Source organism: Bos indicus x Bos taurus, chromosome 14 (assembly GCF_003369695.1).
Source record: "Bos indicus x Bos taurus breed Angus x Brahman F1 hybrid chromosome 14, Bos_hybrid_MaternalHap_v2.0, whole genome shotgun sequence".
Lineage (NCBI taxonomy): Eukaryota > Metazoa > Chordata > Mammalia > Artiodactyla > Bovidae > Bos > Bos indicus x Bos taurus.
Window position 1 is genome coordinate 47,701,413 of NC_040089.1, and position 22,410 is coordinate 47,723,822.

Below are 22,410 nucleotides of genomic sequence, written 5' to 3' on the forward strand. Positions count from 1 at the left end.
GATGATCCTACTCTCCTCCTCTGGCTTGGAGCATTATGTCTAGCTCAGGGTGACATTCATTAGGGGGAAAAAATTATAGGGGAGAATAATTTTGATAATGATAATGAAGACAGTAATAAAACTTAGATTACTTGTAACAGGCCATGCGGCATTCCAAAATCTTCTACACATATTAATTCATGAATCCTCGCAACAATCCTCTCAGGTGATAAACCAAAAGCACAGAGAGAGGCTGTTACTTACTCATGGTCATACAAGCAGAAACTGGCAGGGCCTTGTTGTAAAGCCCTTAAGTTTGGGGCAGGATGAAGACCTTTTCTTATAGTAATAGTGTTATCCTACATAATACAGAGGATCAGGGAAGACTCTTGAGGTGGCTTTTCAACTAAGATGTGTGAGATTATCTAACAAAGCAGAAATAAAGTTAGGGATGTAGGAAACAAACTTACGGTAACCAGGGGGTAAGAGGGTGGGGGATAAATGGAAAGACTGGGATTGACATATACACACTACTATGTATAAAATAATAAGGACCTACTGAAGCACAGAGAACTCTACTCAATACTCTGTAATGGCTATTTAGGAAAAGAATCAATGAGTGGATAGACTGTGTGTGTGTATAACTGATTCACTTTGCTATATACCTGAGACTAAAACATTGAAAATCAACTATACTCCAATAAAACATTTTTAAATTAAAAGCAAAAGAAATCAGACAAAAGGGGAAGGGATGGAATTGCAAGACTGTTCTAAGCACGGGGGCCAGCGAGTGCAAAAATCGTGAGGCAGGAGCGTTCGTAGTGCATTTGGTACTTTAAAAGGCGGAGTGACTGGAGCACAGTGAGGTAGAGGGGCCAGAAGCTTGAGCAGGAGGCGGGAGCAAGACCATTGTATTTTCTTAAGCACTTTGGGAAATAGCACTTAGGCAGATATTATCTCATATAGTCATTAGATTCCAGACCTTAGCATGTGTTTCAGAGAAGACCGTCTATAAATATAGGTTGAATGAATGAATGAACCCCTACATTTTAAATAACTTATATAATGGTTTTATGCTACCTTAGTTGCTACAGAATCATTAAAATGAATGTGTCAGGGGCACATAAAACTGCACAGAGACAAGTTGTTGTCTTTTTTTCCCCTTTAAAATAAGCCAAAGAATAAAACTGAATCCAATTAGCGCTTCAGTGGCAAGCACTGTGCGTGAGCCACTTGCCAGTGTCGCGAAACTAGAAGACCCTCTAGCAAGAGAATTCCCTTTGCGCTTGCTCAGTCCGGGGCTGCTTAACCAGAGGGCGGGTTCCTAGGAAAAGGAAATGGTCGCTGCGCCTGCGTCGCTCCTTTTGGGTCCTAGGCTCGCTGCGCAGGCGCACAGGTGCCATTTTTGACCGTAAACATCCTGCCGATTTGAACCGAGGATTTGGGCGGCAGGAAGAGCCGCGGCGTAACGGCAGCCATCTTGTTTGTTTGAGTGAATCGGAAAAGGAGGCGGCGGCTGTGGCGGCAGCGGGAGCTGCTGCGAAGCTACACCGCACTAGGGCTCCCCTCCCTTTCCCCGCCCCCTCCCCGACCCTTTTCCCCTCCCCAGGCCACCCAGCCCGCCCAACTCCCGGCGGAGAGCAAGGTAAGATAATCGGCCGACCCCTTCTTTTGCTCCAGCTTCCCCCCCCCCCACCCGTTCCCCGCCGTCTTGCCGTCGGGGAGCAGGACTCCGGAGCGGGGAGGGAGGACGAGGGAGACCGCGGCACAGCCCGCGCCCCGGGACGGAGCCGTGCTGCCTCTCTTCTGAGCTGCGGGACGGCAGCGCCGCCCGCCCCGGGTCCCTGGCCCCAGGCCCGCCGTCGGCCGGGACCCGCGCCTTCTGGGCCCGCATCGTCTCTTGTTAGGTAACAAATGGTCCAGGTCTGTTTCTAGGCCAGAGGAGCCGTTACTCGGCGGGTCCCTCGGGGAGCAGGGGAAAGCCTGGGCCGCGGAAGGCGAGGAGGAGGTTTGAACGAGCCCGCTCTCGGACCGGGCCGCCTACTCCTCGGGTGAAAATGGCTGTCTGGGAGGACGCGGGATTCGGGGCGGGAGGCGGCGATAGCCCGCGATGCCAGCTCCGGGGGGCCGCAACCGTCTTTCGCGCGCGGGTGCCGGGATCGGAGACACGCGGGCCCGGAGGATGCGGCGGGCCCCCCAGCCGGGGACTGCTGCTGCTCCCCCTTTCCCCGTTTTTTTTTTTTTTTTTTTTAAAAGGAAAATGGTTACGATGGGGATAGCAAATGTTAGACCAATAGAAAACGCGACCAAGGGAAGTTGCCTCTGATTCTTGGGAAATTAGCATAATTGGTTTTCCTCCCAGACTTTTCCTGGAGATTGAGGATATTGAATGTTGTGTTTGGGAGGGAGGTGTGTGTTTCTGACAAATAGGAGGTGTTTTTTTCCTCACTGAGAAAGGCTTTGAGAAGGATCTGTAATAGTTTAGTGGTGACACTGTCGAGCTGTGCTGCCAGACTTCGCGACCTTCTTCAAAGAGGGAAATGCTGGAGGGTTTGGCCACCTTTGGATTGGATAGATAGGCTTCCAGCGTTCAAAACGCGCTTGTGTTTTTAAGGGTTTCTGGTAAAGGCTAGTGTTTATCGGCTTCTCTTTGCAAGCCAAAGTTTAACATCTGCTCTCCTTACGCTGTTTAGAGTAATCATTGAATTCCAGAAAATAAATTTCTGTTTTCTTCCAATGAATGTCAATGCCAGTGAGCTGTGTGATTGTGCAGAATGTTGAAGACAGATTGGGGAAGTTTTTTGAAGTTGCAGGGTCATTAAATTTCTTTGCTGTTGTTGGAGGCTGCTAATCAATTACTTTTAAAAAGACGTTGATGGGGACCTGTGCCATATCCAGTGATTAAATTATTTAAGAGTTTGCAGATGAGGTGACAGTAGTGAATAACTCGGTGGACTTTGTGCTTTTTATATACAAGTCAATTATGCTGGTAGCGCATAATCTTCACCTTTTTTGTGTTTAGAGGCAACACATTACTGCACTCTAGAATTAACTTCTTAAGGATGAGATTCTCTTGGTGAGTTCCAATTTATTGGAGCACAAAGATTCTGAGTTTTCTCTCTTATAATTTGGTACAGAAAGGAAAGTTCTTGATGTTGAAAATGAAGATTTTGTGTTTTATGTTTAAATGTTGTGATATCAGAGTTGTTAGGCATGATCTTGATAACTTCTGTATATTCTGGAGGAGATTTTTTCCCAGAGTAACTGCGTCTATAAAGGCATTGTGTTGGGTATGATGTTTTAATTCTCAAAATCCTTTTTGGGAAACATCCCCATTTTAGAGCTGAGAAGGCTGAGACTCACATGTTAAATCACTTTTAACAGTTACAGAACAGCTAAGGAGGGAGCTGAACTTGAACCTAGGACTATCTGGTTGTAAAACGCTCCTTCAGAGATCTTTAGTATCAAAAGGGACGCAGCTCTACTGTGTTAGCATTGCAAATACCTTTTGTTCTGGAGACCCTCCCCCCAAACACCCCCTAGAAGACAGTTCATTCTTACCTGAGTTAGATATTGATGTTTTCCAAGGTTAGTAATCACTGAATTTCCACCTTCCAGTTTTTTATGGTTAGGAAAAATGAACACCACAGAATAACCAGCCTAATTCACTAGTGACTGGAAAAGCACTCTCAATAGAATTGTTTTTACTTTGAATAGGTGACATTTGTATATGCCTTATGTTAAAAAAAAAAGCCCGTCAGTGCAGAAGGGTAGGCCGGCCTTTCTCACCCGACCTACTTTTCAAAGGTGACCAGTTTCATCAGTTCTGTTTTCATTCTGCAGGTATTTTATGCTCCTGCAAGTGCGTGTTAACATACACGTATAGAGAGAATTCTCTTTTTCAATACTTTATCATCGTTTTGAGAGTGCATAGAATTCTATTGCATGATTGTATTGATTTGCTTAAAATCACTTCTTAGGGGCTGCTGCTGCTGCTAAGTTGCTTCAGTCGTGTCCACCTCTGTGCGACCCCATAGATGGCAGCCCACCAGGCTCCGCCGTCCCTGGGATTCTCCAGGCAAGGGTACTGGAGTGGGGTGCGTCCCCACTTCTTCTCCAAGGCATGAAAGTGAAAAGTGAAAGGGAAGTTGCTCAGTTGTGTCCAGCTCTTAGACCCCATGGACTGCAGCCTACCAGGCCCTGCCGTCCGTGGAATTTTCCAGGCAAGAGTACTGGAGTGGGGTGCCATTGCTTTCTCCGTCTTAGGGGCTAGGTAGGTTTTTTTCTAATACTTTTGTTGTAGTCAAGCTGGCAAGGCAACAAAACAGTTAGACTTGTGGGCTCTGAAGTTCAAGCTGCATTTGCATTGAATACTGGTGACCTTTGCCAAGTTCCTTATACCTCTCCTTTTCTTTCTTGGTCTATAAAATGGGCCAGTATTTATCTTCTAAGACTGTCATGAAGAGGATGGACACATAAAATCCTTAGAGCTTAGTAAGTTTAATTTTTGGTCTATCATTATTATACATCAAGTATACCTTTGGCTTATTAATGGAAGCCCAGTTTCTGGCTGGAGAGTATAAGATTTTGCCAAATTGCCCTTCAAAGAGGGCATACCAATTTATACAGCCACTATCTTGCCCTGCTTTCTAACAGATGAGTGAAATATTAGAATGATTTAACATCATTGTAGAAACATGAGCTGTAATTTGACTTTGGTTTTTTTGAAATATCTTAAATTGCCATTTTTTGCATTCCTGAATATGTTCCTAAATACTAGTCTGCCGTTTCATATCAGATTTTTTACATTACTTTTTAGGATCAGTTTTTAAAAGTTGTTTGCTGCTTTAGAAAAAAATTGAGAAATTATGAAATTGGTAAGCTATGTTTCTGGTAAGCAGAAATGTAGGCTTTCTGCTAAGATCTATTGTAAGGGATTTCCAAAATTTAGAATCTTGAGAACTTTTAATCAACCTTTTTTTGTGGGGGTGGGGGGCAGGCTAAAGGTTTGGTATCAGTAAGGGAAAGAAATGCTGCAAAAGGCGAGGATGATCAAATTTTACTCTTATTTAGATATAAGCCAGTAGTTGATCACTACTGTCCATCAGGCTTCCTTTAGTTATTAAGGTGATTTCCTGTTGCTAATTGTTTCCCAGATTAATTTTAGCACCACTCTGCTTTAGTTACTCCCCATCCAATGCCAAGAAAGCATCTGTTTAGGAATCTTTGCCTGGACATAGCTGGGATATTTTAAGCATGGAACTCTTAACCAGCAGCTGAAGTGCTGGCTGTGAGCTACTGACACCTGTTGAGACATGCCAGTTTCAATTTCTAAAATTTCCAAAATTTTTTACATGTATCAATTATGAGATCACTTGGTATATTTCATTTTCATTAAATACATATTTAGTATTTGACTGCAGCAGAGTGTTGTAGGAGCTAAATAGTAAGAGTTCTTTTAACTTATTTGGAACATGACTATCTTCTGTAGTAAAACTTGGGGCTTATTGTGCGTAACAGTGACTATATTTCTAAGTCAGTGTTTTTAGTAACATTTCAAAGCCATATTGGATTTCAGCAAAATCCTGTGGACTATATTTATAATGCTATAGAGGCAGCCTGATTTTTATGCTAACAAACTTTAAGGCTCGAAGTAGAAGTGCTACAACATAGGGGGCTCTTTTTGATTATGGGAAGCATATTTTGATTTACTAGGGTATAGGGTACACTTGAGGTGCTGTTCTTTTGTTTTTTTGATTGGGGGGTGGGGGGGGTTAGTCCTTTTACTTTAGGGTGACCTGAATTCTTCTTTAGTTCTTTTCTTAACTCCGCATGTGCAAGAAAAACTTCACAACTTTAGGCAGTTGATGAAGCCTATTTTTTCTTTTGAAAAATTTTTCCTAGTGTGAATTAATGATCCCCTGAAAGCGTCTACTTCAGAGAATGAAAATTCCATCAAATTATTGGCATCAAGATGAGGCAGACCTGACCTGATTACTCTTGTACCACCACCCTCCCAAACATTTTTGACAGGCGTGAAATCTCTTGCCTGGAATATGTTTGATATATATGTATTTTCTGTACCTTACTGCAAAGAATGAGCACAGTTTTTAATTGAAAGTACAGTAAGCAAAGTTATTTAAAGTTAGGGTCCCTTTGTGAAATCATGAAAATTCAAATTTAGTCTGGATCTTTTTTTCTTAAGCTAATTCAAAAGGAAATTTTGCATTCCCAGTAGCCATTTATGAGATATGCGGCTTCTCTGTACCCTCACCAGCATGAGCTGTTGCTGTTATTTTTTATTTTAGCTCTTAAAAGAGGTGTGAAGTGATATCTCAGTGAGTCTTAATTTGCATTTTCTTAACTAGCAGTGCTGAGCTTGTTCTTAATTTGCCTTCAGTATATTCTCTTCCTTGAAATCCACCCCCCTTTTCTAGTTGGATTTTTTTTTTTTTTTAACTCTTTAGTTTTGAGAGTTCTTTATTTATACTCTGGATCCAGGTCTTTTTCAGATATGTGGCTTGCACATATGTTTTCTCATTTTCTGTCTTGTCTTTGCATCCTCAGTGGGTTCCTTCATAATAGGTTCTTCCCCTAAAATTTATGGGACGTGTTTTTGGTGTGATGTCTAAAAATTCTTACGAAGCTTTAGGTGTTAAAGGTGTTTTCTTGTGGTTTTCTTTTTCCCCTTTAAAATTTTATAGTTCTGTATTTAAGTCTGTAATTTTATATAATGGGTGAGATTTGGGTTGAGGGTTTTATGTTTTTGTTGTTGTTTGTTTTGCCTGTGGGATGATATCTAATCACTGAAGTGTCATTTGTCAAAAAGTAGTAGACTACCTCCTTTAAATTCTGCACCTTTGTGAAAAATGAGTTGGACTTAATTGTGTGGATATATTACTGTGTTCTCTCCTCTGTTCCATTGATTTGTGTGTCTTTCTGACTATACAGTAATTGACTATTATACCTCTAAAATAAGTCTTAAAATTGGGTAGAATGAGTCTTCACAGTTTTTGTTTTTCAAATTAGTTTTAGTTATTCTAGGTCTTTTGCCTCTCCTTATGAATTTTAGAAAAATCTTGTTGGTAGCTTATTTTAAAAAGCCTCACTAGAATTTTGATAGGAGCAGTGTTAAAGTTTCTTTAAAAATTAAAGGAATATTCATTGTGCTGTCCAGTTACAGCTCAGACTATTTGTCTTAGAAAGTGAAAACTCATATTCACCAAAAGTCTGTATACACAAGTATTTATAGCAGCTTTATTTGAAATCGTCAAAAAACTTAGAAACAACCGAATGTCCTTCAATAGGTAAAATGGCTAAGCAAATTGTGGTACCATACCCGTCCCAGGGAAGGCTACTCAGCGTCGAAAGGAAACAAACTATTAATAAATGCACCAAACACCTTGATAGATGTTTTAACATGATGCTGAATCCAAAAAGCTATTCCAAAGTCAGATACTGAATGATTCCCTTTATGTAACATTCTCAAAATGATAAAGTTTAAAGAAGATTTGGTGTTTGCCCAGAATTTAGGAATGGTAGGGAGCAAGGGATAGGTGTGAAATAAGTTTTAAAATTTTACTTACTTTTCATGCTTTCTGTAGAAGTATGACTTACCTTTTTCCAGTTACGGACATTTTCGAAAAAAATAGGAATTCATTTGGTGAAAGATTTTTAACAATCTGTGGAAAAGAAAAACTACATGGTATAAGGGAAATTACAGTTTTACACAGTTCATGTATTCTCTGAGCTTGAGTATTTCAGGCTGTTTTTTTGCCTTAGTATTTATACATTAGATTACTAAAAGGAAAATAACATACTTGTATTTCTACTAAGAATATTTCAGTCACGATGAATTGTATACTGTATCATTGTTCTCGATTTAGTATTTAAATTATAAGAGGGCAAGTGCTTTCCAAATTCCTGAGTTGAGAAAACTTAGGTAATGCTTCTTTTTAAGGCTCAGCTTTTCTAAACTACTCACTTGTGAAATGGGGCCAACCCACTTACTTATCAACTTGGTGAAATGTAAAATGCTTGACATGAGGTAGCAATTATTGTGTAATGCATTTGGCTGAGAATCTCATTTTTTAAATGGGGTTCTAAAATGGAAATTTCCTCATTGATTAATATCTGTGCTTGAGTGTTTTTCTTCCTGGACATTTTTTTCTTATCATGAGGAATAAATTTTCTAACTTTTGGCCAAAAGCAAACTTACTTCTTACTTTAACAGTTAGTAATCTGGATTGGAATAGAATTAACACTGGATGGAACTTCAAAAAGGGTAGGTTTTCTGATGACAATTTTTACTTACAGTGAAAAAACATACTAGCACTTTTATTGTAAGATAAAAACGTTTTTTCACTGTAAGTAAAAATTGTCACCAGAAAACCTACCCTTTTTGAAGTTCCATCCAGTGTTAATTCTGTTCCAATACAGATTAGTGTGGCATGAAAGTGATCTGACCTTTGTCCCCTTTTCACCTTAGTATGGGGGGAGCAGTCTTTTTCTTAATGCTATCAAAATTAAACAATAGGTTTTTGTTTTCTTTGTTTTTTTAATTTATACTCTACTTCACTTGAGCCTTTCATACATAGTTCTCAGATTTAAAAGGAAACTTCAGATTTTTTGTGAAAGTCGCTCGGTCATGTCCGACACTTTTGAGACCCCATTATACAGTCCGTGGAATTCTCCAGGCCAGAATACTGGAGTGGGCATCCTTTCCCTTCTCCAGGGGATCTTCCCAACTCAGGGATTGAACCCAGGTCTCCCTCATTGCAGTTGGATTCTTTACCAGCTGAGCCACAAGGGAAGCCCAAGAACAGTGGAGTGGGTAGCCTATCCCTTCTCCAACAGATCTTCCCGACCCAGGAATCAAACCAGGGTATCCTGCATGGCAGGTGGATTCCTTCCCAACTGAGCTTTCAGGGAAGCCTGATTTCTTGTACATCTTGATAATTCGGTTCTCATGTGGCATTTGTGTTAATTTTTCTTCCCCCTCAGGTTTCGTCCTGTTCCATAGTCAACCAGAACAATGTTCTACGCACATTTTGTCCTCAGTAAAAGAGGGCCGCTGGCCAAAATTTGGCTTGCGGCCCACTGGGATAAGAAGCTAACCAAAGCCCATGTGTTTGAGTGTAATTTAGAGAGCAGTGTGGAGAGTATCATCTCACCAAAGGTATGTTTGATGTTGATGTTTTTATTACTTTGTGGATTGTTCACTGATGTGTGAAATAGAATTCTGTAAAAACGATTTCTTAGGCAGGCATCTGTGTATATTGAGGGTAAAGAAAATCCATAAATTAGCCAGAGTTTCAATTTGATACTCTCTTCTCTAAAAATTCTGTTTCTAAAAATTCTGTTGTGAGTACAAAGATAATTTTCATTTGCCTTTTAATGACAGATAAGCATGGTCTAGCAGTACCCAAATATTTTATATTTGACTTTCTAGATGTTTTTGTACTAAATATGTGTATAGGTGTTTTTGATTGAGGGATTTATAGAACTTATATAAAGTTTTCAAAATAAAGACCCATCATTTGGAAAATTTTACAGGAGCCAGATCTAACTACTTTATCCATATGGTGGACAGTGTCCAGAACACTTGCTCCGCCTCAGCTTCACAAGCCTGCTTGCTGTTTCTTGAAGATACAAACCTTTTCCCCATCATAGAACTTTTGTACTTGGCCATGCACTTTCCCTAAATATTTAATTACTGTGTGCCACTAGAATGGAAGGCTTGGGAATGTCCTAACCTTATCTGCTTTGTTTGCTGCTCTGTTTCTAGAAATTTTCTTGATATCCTCTGAAACTTCTGAAGCAGTGGTTTCCACCCTTGGATTTCACAAATAGTATGCCTTAATACATGTTTTTTGTGTTGCCAACGAAGGACCATTAAAACACACAGACACAGAGCTACTGACATCATTAGCATTTCATTGAGGAACAAACAGGTTGATATAAAAAATGTATGAAGGGCTAATCTCAAAATAAAGGTATAGTCCTTGAATGTAATTTTTGTATACATATATTACGTCTGTGTTTTAAAGGTCCTCTCCTGGATGTTGTAGTTTTACATATGCATATACACATACATCTACCAGTTTCCCTGTTTTTAAAGATTCCAGATCTCTGGATCAGCATTGGGAGCTATTAGAATTGACAGTTAAATGAGAGTAGTTCTTCATTGCTGAAAGAGCAAGAGGATCCAGGAATAAAGCTGGGATGTAGCAGAGACTTGTTCAGAAAAGTTATATGGAAAGATGTTTTACAGGGGAGAAGTGAAAGTTTGATTTGGAATTAGAGTACGTTATAAAGTTTCTATGGAATTTCAGCCAGTTTTAGAGTTATTAATGTAGAATTTGTTGGTGTTAAAGATGTTTTATTATTTCGAAGACAATAGTAATTAGAAAACTTTCTGCAAATGGGAAAATAAGTGACCTTTAGTTCTACCACCTAGAGAAACCTTCAGTGTTTTGGTATGCCTTCTAGACCTTCATGGGTGCGTGGGTTACACATGTAATTTTTCTCCCTTTTAATGAATGTATACAAAAACTGCATTGTGTGTTTTGTTACAAGACTGCGTTCAGGAAAAGCTCTGTTCATAACTCTGCCATCATTTTAGCAGTTGTATTGTACAGTGTCATAGTGTCTTGCGCACAGAACTTAAAATACACAGGAAAACCCAGAAACACACTTGACTGTAATTGAAGTGAGGTCATTTGTGTTTTCATAAATTCACTGCAGAAACACTAATGTGTATGATTGGGGGTGAGGGGGGGCTGTTGTAGACACTTCTGGGAATGTTTTGATAAATGGCATGCGTACTGCATTAACTTCATAATATTCAAAAAAGCTTTGAATTCCAAAACACATTTGACCCCTAGGACTTCAGATAAAGGATAATGGACTTGTAATTTATAGTTGTGATTGTGCATGATTTATTTTCCCAGCTGCATTTTTTGAAAGGAGGGAGCTAATCCATAGTTTTTCCCAAATTTTCTGAATTGCTCTGGTCTTTTAATGCAGCCATTAAAAATTACAATAATACTATAGACAGAGCTTTTCCTGGATAAAGGCTCATTACAAAACAATATGCAGTTTTAGGTACACATACACACACAAAAAGGAAAATTGTGTGTATGCACATATAAAAGCCTAGAAGGCACGCTAAAATATTACTAAAGATTGCTTTAAGTGGTATGATTATAAGTTTTTATTTTCCTCTTTAAAAAACAACCATTTGGTAACCGTTATTTGTAAAATCTTTTGTTCTGTGTCTTTCTTTAATGTTGATGTTTTAGGAATATGATTGTTGGAACAGGTGACATACTTATTTTTAAGATATCTGATGCATTAACAATGTATTCTATGGGGAAGTTGTACCAGTGTGCACTGCTGGTCAAATTGAGAAATGTTTTGTTTTTATAGGTATGCTTACTGAATTAGTAAATGGAGAAAGGAGAAATTGAACTCTTTTCTGGAAATAGATATGTGTGGCTAATCTTTAACAAAATCCATAAGCAAATACTGAAGCTGATTTGGCTTTTAAAAAAACACATTTTTTCATGATACGTGCAGAGTATTTTGTACGCCATTAGGGACACTTATAACTTTAAAATCCTTTCTAAATCTGTTTTTCTTTGATTTTGGTTTATTGTGATAGAATGTATCACAATAGATACCTCCACAGGGTGAAATGACCTAAAAATTTCTAATGTGTGTTCTCATTGTGCAGTTCTGGCGGGGAAATGTTGATTTAGTGGTTTAGAACAAGTGTCAGACAGATGGTACACTCAGAACTCCATGCCTTCCCCCGCTCTGGTTGGCACGGTCCCTCTTAGCCCCTGTAGAGCTGTCCTTGGATGTATATAGCCTGTGTTCTTCATCACACCCACACGCTTAATAATGAGCAAGCTCGGAAGCAAAAATTCCACATCTCATTTTACCTCCTTCTAGACTAAATTATGAACCAAACTAATCTAGAAAGAAAGAAAGCCTTTGTCCAAACACTACCTTTTTTTAAACTATTATCTTCATTTTTAAGTACTTTACTTTGAGGTAATATTGATTTATAACATTATATAATAGGTTTTTTATTTCAACTTTTGTATACCGTGCAACGTGCTCACCACCTAAAGTTTTGTTTCCATCCATTCCCATGCAGTTGATCCCTTTACCCCTTTGCCTCTCCCCCATCCCCTTCTTCTAAGGTAACCACTACTCTGTTTTCTGTGCACCACCTTCTAAAAGTTGCTAATTCTGGACAAGATAATGGCATACCATGGTTGAGTTTTTTGCCTCCTTTTTTTCTCACATGAAGAATTAGGCGTAGTGATTATTAATTTCAAATTTCCTAAGGCAAACCATAAAGGGAGAGTCTCATTTTTCGGTTAAGAGCAGTGTTTTAATTGGGTAAGAGATTCATCATCGGATATGTCTTAGATTTAGTCAGAAATTTATTACAGTTTTAAGTAAGAATTTATAACTCTAAACTTCATAAGAATCCCTTAAGATTATACAGTAAAAGTGAGAAATAGATTTAAGGGACTAGATCTGATAGACAGAGTGCCTGATGAACTATGGACGGAGGTTCGTGACATTGTACAGGAGACAAGGATCAAGACCATCCCCATGGAAAAGAAATGCAAAAAAGCAAAATGGCTGTCTGGGGAGGCCTTACAAATAGCTGTGAAAAGAAGAGAAGCGAAAAGCAAAGGAGAAAAGGAAGGTTATAAGCATCTGAATGCAGAGTTCCAAGGAATAGCAAGGAGAGATAAGAAAGCCTTCCTCAGCAATCAGTGCAAAGAAATAGAGGAAAACAACAGAATGGGAAAGACTAGAGATCTCTTCAAGAAAATTAGAAATACCAAGGGAACATTTCATGCAAAGATGGGCTCAGTGAAGGACAGAAATGGTATGGACCTAACAGAAGCAGAAGATATTAAGAAGAGATGGCAAGAATACACAGAAGAACTGTACAAAAAAGATCTTCACGACCCAGATAATCACGATGGTGTGATCACTCACCTAGAGCCAGACATCCTGGAATGTGAAGTCAAGTGGGCCTTAGAAAGCATCACTATGAACAAAGCTAGTGCAGGTGATGGAATTCCAGTGGAGCTATTCCAAATCCTGAAAGATGATGCTGTGAAAGTGCTGCACTCAATATGCCAGCAAATTTGGAAAACTCAGCAGTGGCCACAGGACTGGAAAAGGTCAGTTTTCATTCCCATCCCAAAGAAAGGCAATGCCCAAGAATGCTCAAACTACCACACAATTGCACTCATTTCACACGCTAGTAAAGTAATGCTCAAAATTCTTCAAGCCAGGCTTCAGCAATATGTGAACTATGAACTTCCTGATGTGCAAGCTGGTTTTAGAAAAGGCAGAGGAATCAGAGATCAAATCGCCAACATCCGCTGGATCATCGAAAAAACAAGAGAGTTCCAGAAAAACATCGATTTCTGCTTTATTGACTATGCCAAAGCCTTTGACTGTGTGGATCACAATAAACTGTGGAAAATTCTTCAAGAGATGGGAATACCAGAGCACATGATCTGCCTCTTGAGAAATTTGTATGCAGGTCAGGTAGCAACAGTTAGAACTGGACATGGAACAACAGACTGGTTCCAAATAGGAAAAGGAGTAAATCAAGGCTGTATATTGTCACCCTGTTTATTTAGCTTATATGCAGAGTACATCATGAGAAACGCTGGACTGGAAGAAACACAAGCTGGAATCAAGATTGCCAGGAGAAATATCAATCACCTCAGATATGCAGATGACACCACCCTTATGGCAGAAAGTGAAGAGGAACTCAAAAGCCTCTTGATGAAAGTGAGAGAGGAGAGTGGAAAAGTTGGCTTAAAGCTCAACATTCAGAAAACGAAGATCATGGCATCCGGTCCCACCACGTCATGGGAAACAGTGGAAACAGTGTCAGACTTTTTTTCTGGGCTCCAAGATTACTGCAGATGGTGATTGCAGCCATGAAATTAAAAGACGCTTACTCCTTGGAAGGAAAGTTATGACCAACCTAGATAGCATATTCAAAAGCAGAGACATTACTTTGCCAACAAAGGTCCGTCTAGTCAAGGCTATGGTTTTTCCTGTGGTCATGTATGGATGTGAGAGTTGGACTGTGAAGAAGGCTGAGCACCGAAGAATTGATGCTTCTGAACTGTGGTGTTGGAGAAGACTCTTGAGAGTCCCTTGGACTGCAAGGAGATCCAACCAGTCCATTCTGAAGGAGATCAGCCCTGGGATTTCTTTGGAAGGAACGATGCTAGCTGCCAGAGATGGCTGGATGGCATCACTGACTCAATGGACGTGAGTCTGAGTGAACTCCAGGAGTTGGTGATGGACAGGGAGGCCTGGCGTGCTGAGATTCATGGGGTCGCAAAGAGTTGGACACGACTGAGCAACTGATCTGATCTGATGCTTTCCAGTCAGGTAATAAAAACTAAAAGGGGCTTAGACAGGAAATTAGCGGTCTTGTTTAACTAGAAGTTTTAGAAGTAGGAAGATCTAGGATTGGTTCAGCAGTTAAAACATGTCATGCAAGGACTCACCTAGACTCATCTTTCTTAGTTTGTTGGCTTCTTGTCCTTGTCTTCACGCCTGTGCCCTGTGGTTACAGGGCTACTGCAAGCAGCTGTAAGCCCCACCTGCTCACAGCACAGGAGGGGAGAAGGAAGAGAGTGTTCAGTTTTTTTGTGGAAATTTTTGTTTTGTATTTTTAATTGGGAAAGTCTCAGAATTCTCTGACCTAGTTAATACTCCTTGTTAGTTGAACTAGGCTATATGCCCACTCAGAAACAAGCATCAGCACAGATGAACGAGACTGTCATCTTTCAAGTCTGGGGATGTTCACTTCCCACATAAAATCAGAGTTCAGTTAATTGACAGGGAGCAGTGACTCTGGATTGGCATCCAAAAGTGTCACATACTTAATGTGCTAATGGTAACACTTCATGGGTTGCCTTAATACTTGCTTAATAGCTACATTCATTAATAGCTACATTCACATCCATGTTCATTCATGGATTTCTGTCAGTCTGTTCTCGTGTATACTCAGGAAATTTACAGGTGAGAAAAAATATACATGATTATGCCTCTGCTGTTAAGTTGCTTCAGTCGTGTCCGACTCTGTACGGACCCCATAGACAGCAGCCCACCAGGCTCCCCCGTTCCTGGGATTCTCCAGGCAAGAACACTGGAGTGGGTTGCCATTTCCTTCTCCAATGAACGAAGGTGAAAAGTGAAAGGGAAGTCGCTCAGTCGTGATTATGAGGTAACTTCAAATGAATGGTTAAAAGTATGAAGAGATATAAACTGCTTATAAATTGCACAATATACAGGCTTTGAAATTTTCTCTAAAACCAGAACATTACTGTATAAACTAATGTTAATCCGCAGGTGAAGATGGCACTCCGAACGTCAGGACATCTCTTACTGGGAGTAGTTCGAATCTATCACAGAAAAGCCAAATACCTCCTGGCAGATTGTAATGAGGCATTCATTAAGATAAAGATGGCTTTTCGGCCAGGTATTGTTGACTTTTTTGTTTTAACTTTGAAGTTCATTGTGTTCAGGGTGAAAACTGCTAAGCATGTATTTCTAGATGGGCATAGTTTGTTTTAATTGCAATACAAGGAGCCCTTCAAAAATGGGCAAAGCTTGGAGAGGCAGTGTTTCAAGGGAGATAGCCCATTTCAGTTTTGTTCTATGAATGGAATTATGGCAGACCTTTTTTGTTATTCCTTTGGAGCTGCCCTTTTAACTCCTTTTTCAGCAGTCATCAGAGGTTGAAGTGTTGAAAACTCATTGTTTTATGTTTTTAAAAATACAGCTCAGAAAAAAAAATGTTAAAATTTTAATGTAGTCTTAAAATCAAATTCACTTTTAACTGAAGTTGTTAAAACTTTTTAAATGTTCTCTATATTTCTTTGTTGTTTTGTTTTAGGTAATAGTTGATTTCTAAAACTGAACCCTTAGAACCAAACTTCGATCTGCATAGATAATTACAATTGTATAATTTTTTTAAGTATTGATGAAATTTTATTCTGATTAAAACAATCTCAGTGTGTAGGAGAGCTGCTTTATACTGTTAATTTCTACTGATGTTGTATTCTTCTATTTCAAATTATTGTAACATGAATAGTGCAATCTTTGAGATTGTAAGATTTGATTAAAAGTAAAATGCTTAGGCAGAGGCCATGATACTTGATTGTTTTCTACTTTGTGGCTACTAAGCGTATTTTGCTAAAATAACATTTTGTTTCTTTTTATCTTTTAAATCAATGCATGTTTATTATAGACCACTTTAAAATATAGGAGGAGATGTAAAGAAAATAAAAATAATTTAATCCCACTTTTCTAGAATAACTAATTCCTCTTAGCATTTGGGATACTCTTTTGCAGTCATTCCTTTTCCTCATAAATTTCATGCTCATATAGAAAGCTATTACTAATACTTATTTGATGCTATGTCCTTTTATTAAAGATTTCTCAGTTTAATTCATAATTAGTGCTTTGACCTTTTTCTTGTGATTCAAGTAGTGTGACTTAGGATTATAGAACAAGCTAAAGTACTTGTGCTTCAGTGGTACTGAAGCAACCCTCCTGGAATATAACCTTAGGAAATTAAACTGACATTTTACCTTCCTTGACCCCTTGGTAAACTTTGCTTTAGCCAGGGCTTGAAGCCTACTGTTACTTTTCCAGGTGTTGTTGACCTGCCTGAGGAAAATCGAGAAGCTGCGTACAATGCCATTACTTTACCTGAAGAATTTCATGATTTTGATCAGCCACTGCCTGACTTAGAGTATGTCTCTCTCTCTCTTTTTCTTTTTCTTTAATTATTGACTTGGTGTACCAAAAAACATTACTGGCTTACAAATAACATAGTTTTGGGGGGATGTTTTGACATTGAGTTAACATGTAGCCAAAATGCATATGCTGTATTTATGATAGTATATAAATATGAAACATATAACCCAAAAGTGTTTCTTCTGTAAGAAAACCATGTAAACAATGTCAGCTTTAACACTGCTAAAGAGAATTCTGATTTGCTTAGGCCATTATGTAAATTGAACAGCTGTCTAGCTGTTTGCTTTACATGATGATATCAATAAACTTGAACTGTAGCTTCATGATTTTTTTCCAGAGGTATTTACTAAAGTCTTCTACCATTTTATCATCTTGACCAAGCTATACTCAGCCACAAGTTTTGTTTTCTTCTTTTAATAAACATGTGAGATAACTTTATACAAAGAGCGAGTGAAGGTCATTGTCACAACACACGTTTGAGAACAGAAAGGTTGTCCAGAGATGACCATTGTAACAGAGCACTGTGCTGTGTTGTCTGCCTCCCTCAAGTCTTCAGAAGCCAGCTATCATGACCATGACAGGGAATGCGACTGTGACTAAGTGATTAAGTAGCACAATTAACCAAGAAACCCTCTACATCAAGCCCCATTTATTGTTTAACAATGTTTTTGGGTTTTTTTGCTTTTTTAAAAAAACAATCTGTGACTTAAATGTAAATTTATTACTTACTTTGAATTTATTGTGTTAATTAGTGCTCAGCACTATTTGACTGCTTTACTTTTTCTCTTTATACTTCGGTGTTTTGTTTTTGTTTTTTTAATTTTTATGGTGGAATTTTTCCTTTTTAAACACAGCTAAAAAGGAAGAGTGATTAGTATTATGAACTCCAGGTGCTGATCATCCAGTTTCTTTCTTTATCGATACATTGCCAGTTCTATTTAATGTGTACAGTTGACCCTTAACACCAGTTTCACCTGCAAGGGTCTGCTTATGTGCAGGTGTTTTTCCCCCACTAAATGCATGCTGCACTATCACCCAATCTGAGGTTGGTTCATATTAAACAGAGTTCCAGAAAAGCCAGTTAACGTCAGTGTTCACATAGCCTAGCAGGGCCCTGATGAAAACCCAAGCATCTCTAAGTTCTTCCTCTCTGTATACCATGTTGCTTTATGTAGTGATTTCAGCATACTATATTTTGCTCACTGGTCATTAACATTTTTCAAATTTAAATACAAATGAAATTCGCTTCTAAATCATGTAGATTCTTGGATTGTATTTATTTAATGTCAAATATTTAGGCTCCATAGGTTGTGTGTATACTTTTTCCCCCCTTATAGAATAGAATTGAGATATGTTTTCCCTTATAAAACAATACAGTGAGAATTAAGACTAAACTGTTTTTGAAATTCTTTTATAGTGACATCGATGTGGCCCAGCAGTTCAGCCTGAACCAGAGTAGAGTGGAAGAGATAACCATGAGAGAAGAAGTTGGAAACATCAGTATTCTACAAGAAAATGATTTTGGTAATAGAGAAGGAAATCATTAGCCACTAGCTGTAATGTTGAAGTTACGTCACTAAACATATTTAGGATAACCTAAATTTGGATCTTATTTGAATTTTCTGATCACGCCCCAGAATTGGTTTATGCAATGTAGATCCTGAAGATTTAAAGTTTAAACCAGATGTTTTAATATTCAAAGATACATAAGACTTTATTAGGCAAATATGGCATTATAATTAAATCATAACGCATTTTCTTTTGTATCAGCAGTATTTCGAACTTTTTCAACTAATGACTGACTAAAATTTGTTTAGGTGACTTTGGAATGGATGATCGTGAGATAATGAGAGAAGGCAGCGCTTTCGAGGACGATGACATGTTAGCAAGCACTGGTGCTTCTAATCTCCTATTAGAGCCTGAGCAGAGCACCAGCAATCTTAATGAGAAAATTAACCATTTAGAGTATGAAGACCAGTATAAGGATGACAATTTTGGAGAAGGAAATGATGGTGGTATATTAGGTAAGTCACTACAAGGTGATAAATTCTTTATTTAGTTGCAGTGTTTTAGAGTGGCTGCTAATCTCAGCCTTGAGCATCTCTCTAGGTATGTATGTGTGAGTTGTGACCGGTTGGTTCAGTTGAAGTTTTCCGTAAGCCTGTAACCTTAAAATGTTAGCAATACCTAATTTTGTTTATAAGTGCTTGTCTTGGAATTTTAAGTTTTACTAATTCTTCAGGCTTCTCTATTTGTGTCTGTAAGTATAAGTTTTAAAATTAAGAAGGAGACTTTTTCCCCATGTGTGGAAGTATTTAATACTTCCATATACTACCATGAAGAGAACAGATGCATATTGAATACAGATTTAAATTTTTTAATTTAATCCATTTTGACATAATTTTATTTTCCCAGTGATTGGCTATTGATCTTTCAGCATTTCTTTTCTAAACTGCAACTAAGTTACATTCCCTATTTCAGATGACAAGCTGATTAGTAATAATGATGGCGGTATCTTTGACGACCCCCCTGCCCTGTCTGAGGCGGGGGTGATGTTGCCAGAGCAGCCTGCACATGATGATATGGACGAGGATGATAACGTGTCAAGTAAGCATTTCATGCTCGGTGATTGCGTGCGACTGTATGGCATCCAAAAACATATTTCATGTAGAAGACCAAAAACTAAACATTTCAGCTTTTAATGAACTGTGAATCTTAAACAGTGCTTATGGTTGAGTCTCTCATGTGTTTAACCCTGTGCTCCTCCCTGTGTTTTGGCCAGTAGGTCAACTGGAAAGACCTTATAATTAGAAAAATGTTTTCTCTTTGGTACCAGTGGGTTTCTTTCAGTTACTCAAAGGGGTTTTTCCCCTACCATTTGTTGGATGTATAGTAAATTCCAAATTCCAAATTTACTTTTGTGACCAAATTTCTACTTTTATAGTGGGTGGGCCTGATAGTCCTGATTCAGTGGATCCTGTCGAACCAATGCCAACTATGACTGATCAGACAACGCTTGTTCCAAATGAGGAAGAAGCCTTTGCTTTGGAACCTATTGATATCACTGGTGAGCAAACACACTTTCTAGTAATCTCCTCATTTTAAATAATTTTTCTCCTTTGTCCGACATCTATCGTAGAATCTTTAATCAATGACAATTTTAGTATCTTACAGAATGTTTTTACAAGTTGCTGTGAAATAACTTCCAAAGGATGAAACAGGCTTCCTGCACATATGTATCTCAGTCTTTGGGGGTTATGAAAATGTGAACAGGTCACATGTATAACAGTTTAAAAATACCGCAAGGCATTTTTCAGTAAGATAATAAGATTGACTAGTCAGTTATAGTGCTTAAATAAGAAGCATAGCAAAGTATAATTGGAGGTGCCTCTTCTGATTAGAAGAGGCAATATGTAATTTGGATGTGAAACTTAAAAATTTCTAAATGGTTTATGGGTACAGTGGGATGGAATAAGCTATTTACAGTGTGACTCAAGATATTGTTATTACTTCTAAGTTAAAACAAGATTAACTTTCGAGATTTCCTATGTAGAATCTGATGACCAGAATTGGTACATGGCTTCTGGTTTAAAAAAGAGTACTTTTCTATGTAACGAACACAATTTAGGAACTGAAAATATAAAAATGAACAAGTCTTTCCTCACGGAACTTCAGTAGTAGGGTAACCTTGGTAATTAAGTAAATTATGTACTGTATTATTAACAGATATCACAGAGATCTATTAAAAAAGGTAAGGACAAATACTGCATTGTTTAAGACAGCTGAGTGTAGCCAGCTGTTAAAAGAACTTGAACTTGTAATTTCAAGAAAGGAAACTCACTAGCTGGAGGTCAGGGGCTGGACAGAGGCCATCACTGTGTAACAGCTTCTTGACTTTCGAACCACGTGCATATTTTATCTTTAAAACCAATGGAGTTATATAACGTATGACAGAATGAAATCTTGAGGAATGTATTTAATACCATGAGCCTTTCTGTATCTTAAGAAACTGAGATAATGTTACCTGCTTTGTAAGAATTTAGTAAGGATTAGAAGTGAACACACAAAAGTGTATAGGATTGAGTTTCAGGTTCATTTAAGTGGGTTTGGGCTTGTTTCACTTCATCAAGCTGCTTATGCAGCTGCCATATATGAATTGTAACTTTTCTAATAAAAATCATAGTAATTGCAACCATTTATGGAGTCCTCAATCTATGCCAGACACTATACTAATTATTTTACAATCCCTTGTAAGTGGTTGGCCATATTTCAGATGAGAAAATAAAGACATTAGCAAAATGAAGTTAATTTTTTTTAATGGTCACTTAGCTAATTGGCAAAACCTAGTGCTTGGGTCTAACTCTGAATGAGGTGAGGTATGTTTCGTTTTTACAGTATAAAACTACATGGGCAAAAATGAATTGGTTCTTACTTTTTTTGTGTGTGTGCCCATTTTGTGCTAAAAGTCTACACGTACTCATTCAGCAAATTTTTATTGAACATTTATCATATGTCAGCTTCTATATGATGCTTGGGAAGCATCAGTTAAAATAGATTCTGTACTCATGAAAGTTTAACATTTCTTCTAGACATGTAGAAAGGCAGAAATACAATGAGACCAAAGTTGTACGGTTCTTGCTCGCCTCTCAGAAAGATGATCTTATTTTCTTTTATCATGCCAGTCAAAGAAACAAAAGCCAAGAGGAAGAGGAAGCTCATTGTTGACAGTGTCAAAGAGTTGGATAGCAAGACAATTAGAGCCCAGCTTAGTGATTATTCTGATATTGTTACTACTTTGGATCTGGCACCACCCACCAAGAAATTGATGATGTGGAAAGAGACAGGAGGAGTGGAAAAACTCTTCTCTTTACCTGCTCAGCCTTTATGGAATAACAGACTACTGAAGGTAATAGCATTTGCAGAATTTAAAATTTCATACAGATTTTGATCGTTTTTTAAAATAAACGTTAAAACCTTTTGTTTAAATCATTTTTGATCAGGTATTGTTCAGCCAGCCATATGGCATCTTTTTTCTCCCTTAAACCACAGTATACTGAACATAAACCTGATCTGGAAGATTATAAGTGACACCTACATTTCTAAAAGATGTGGAATGAATTTTCACTATTCTAAAAAGCCACTGGTGTTTTTAATAATAGTTCTTCCTCAACTTCCTATGATAAATTATTAGTTCTGTTGCCTTAGTGTGTACTGTGGTTCAAGTCTGCATTCTTTAGATGATGCTTTCTGGCTAAAACATGGCTTGGTTCTGCTTTTCCCACAATACAGATTTCTGGCTTTATGAGAATTTCTTTTAATTTACAAGCCGTTTTCTAGAGTTGAAATATTCTTAGAACCGATTGTTTAAAAACCAAGTCTTTAAAGCAGCAAGCTTTGTTAAAACTGCTGTTTTTTCGGATGCACAATCATAGTCATTTGGAAGAAGGTTCTTAAGTTTTTTTTTTTTGACTTAGTAGTTTCATTTTCAGTAATTTTTCCTGAGATAATTTAAAATATGGGGGAAAAAACTCTATGAAGATGTTAAATAATTATTATTTACAGTTAAATTTTTCTAAAGAACCTTAAAATATTAAAAAA

General features: G+C 38.1%; 1 protein-coding gene across 1 annotated transcript in view; it reads left to right on the top strand.

Moving 5' to 3' along the window:
- Window positions 1-1,421: 1,421 nt before the first annotated feature.
- Window positions 1,422-22,410, top strand: part of RAD21 (RAD21 cohesin complex component) — a 29,420-nt gene continuing 8,431 nt past the window's right edge. The window contains exons 1-9 of the mRNA XM_027561280.1: window positions 1,422-1,624; window positions 8,983-9,157; window positions 15,400-15,529; window positions 16,708-16,807; window positions 18,230-18,336; window positions 18,630-18,836; window positions 19,294-19,419; window positions 19,757-19,879; window positions 21,495-21,718. Coding sequence (XP_027417081.1) covers window positions 9,014-9,157; window positions 15,400-15,529; window positions 16,708-16,807; window positions 18,230-18,336; window positions 18,630-18,836; window positions 19,294-19,419; window positions 19,757-19,879; window positions 21,495-21,718 — 1,161 coding nt within the window. The 5' untranslated portion in view covers window positions 1,422-1,624; window positions 8,983-9,013. The remainder of the gene's footprint in view (window positions 1,625-8,982; window positions 9,158-15,399; window positions 15,530-16,707; window positions 16,808-18,229; window positions 18,337-18,629; window positions 18,837-19,293; window positions 19,420-19,756; window positions 19,880-21,494; window positions 21,719-22,410) is intronic.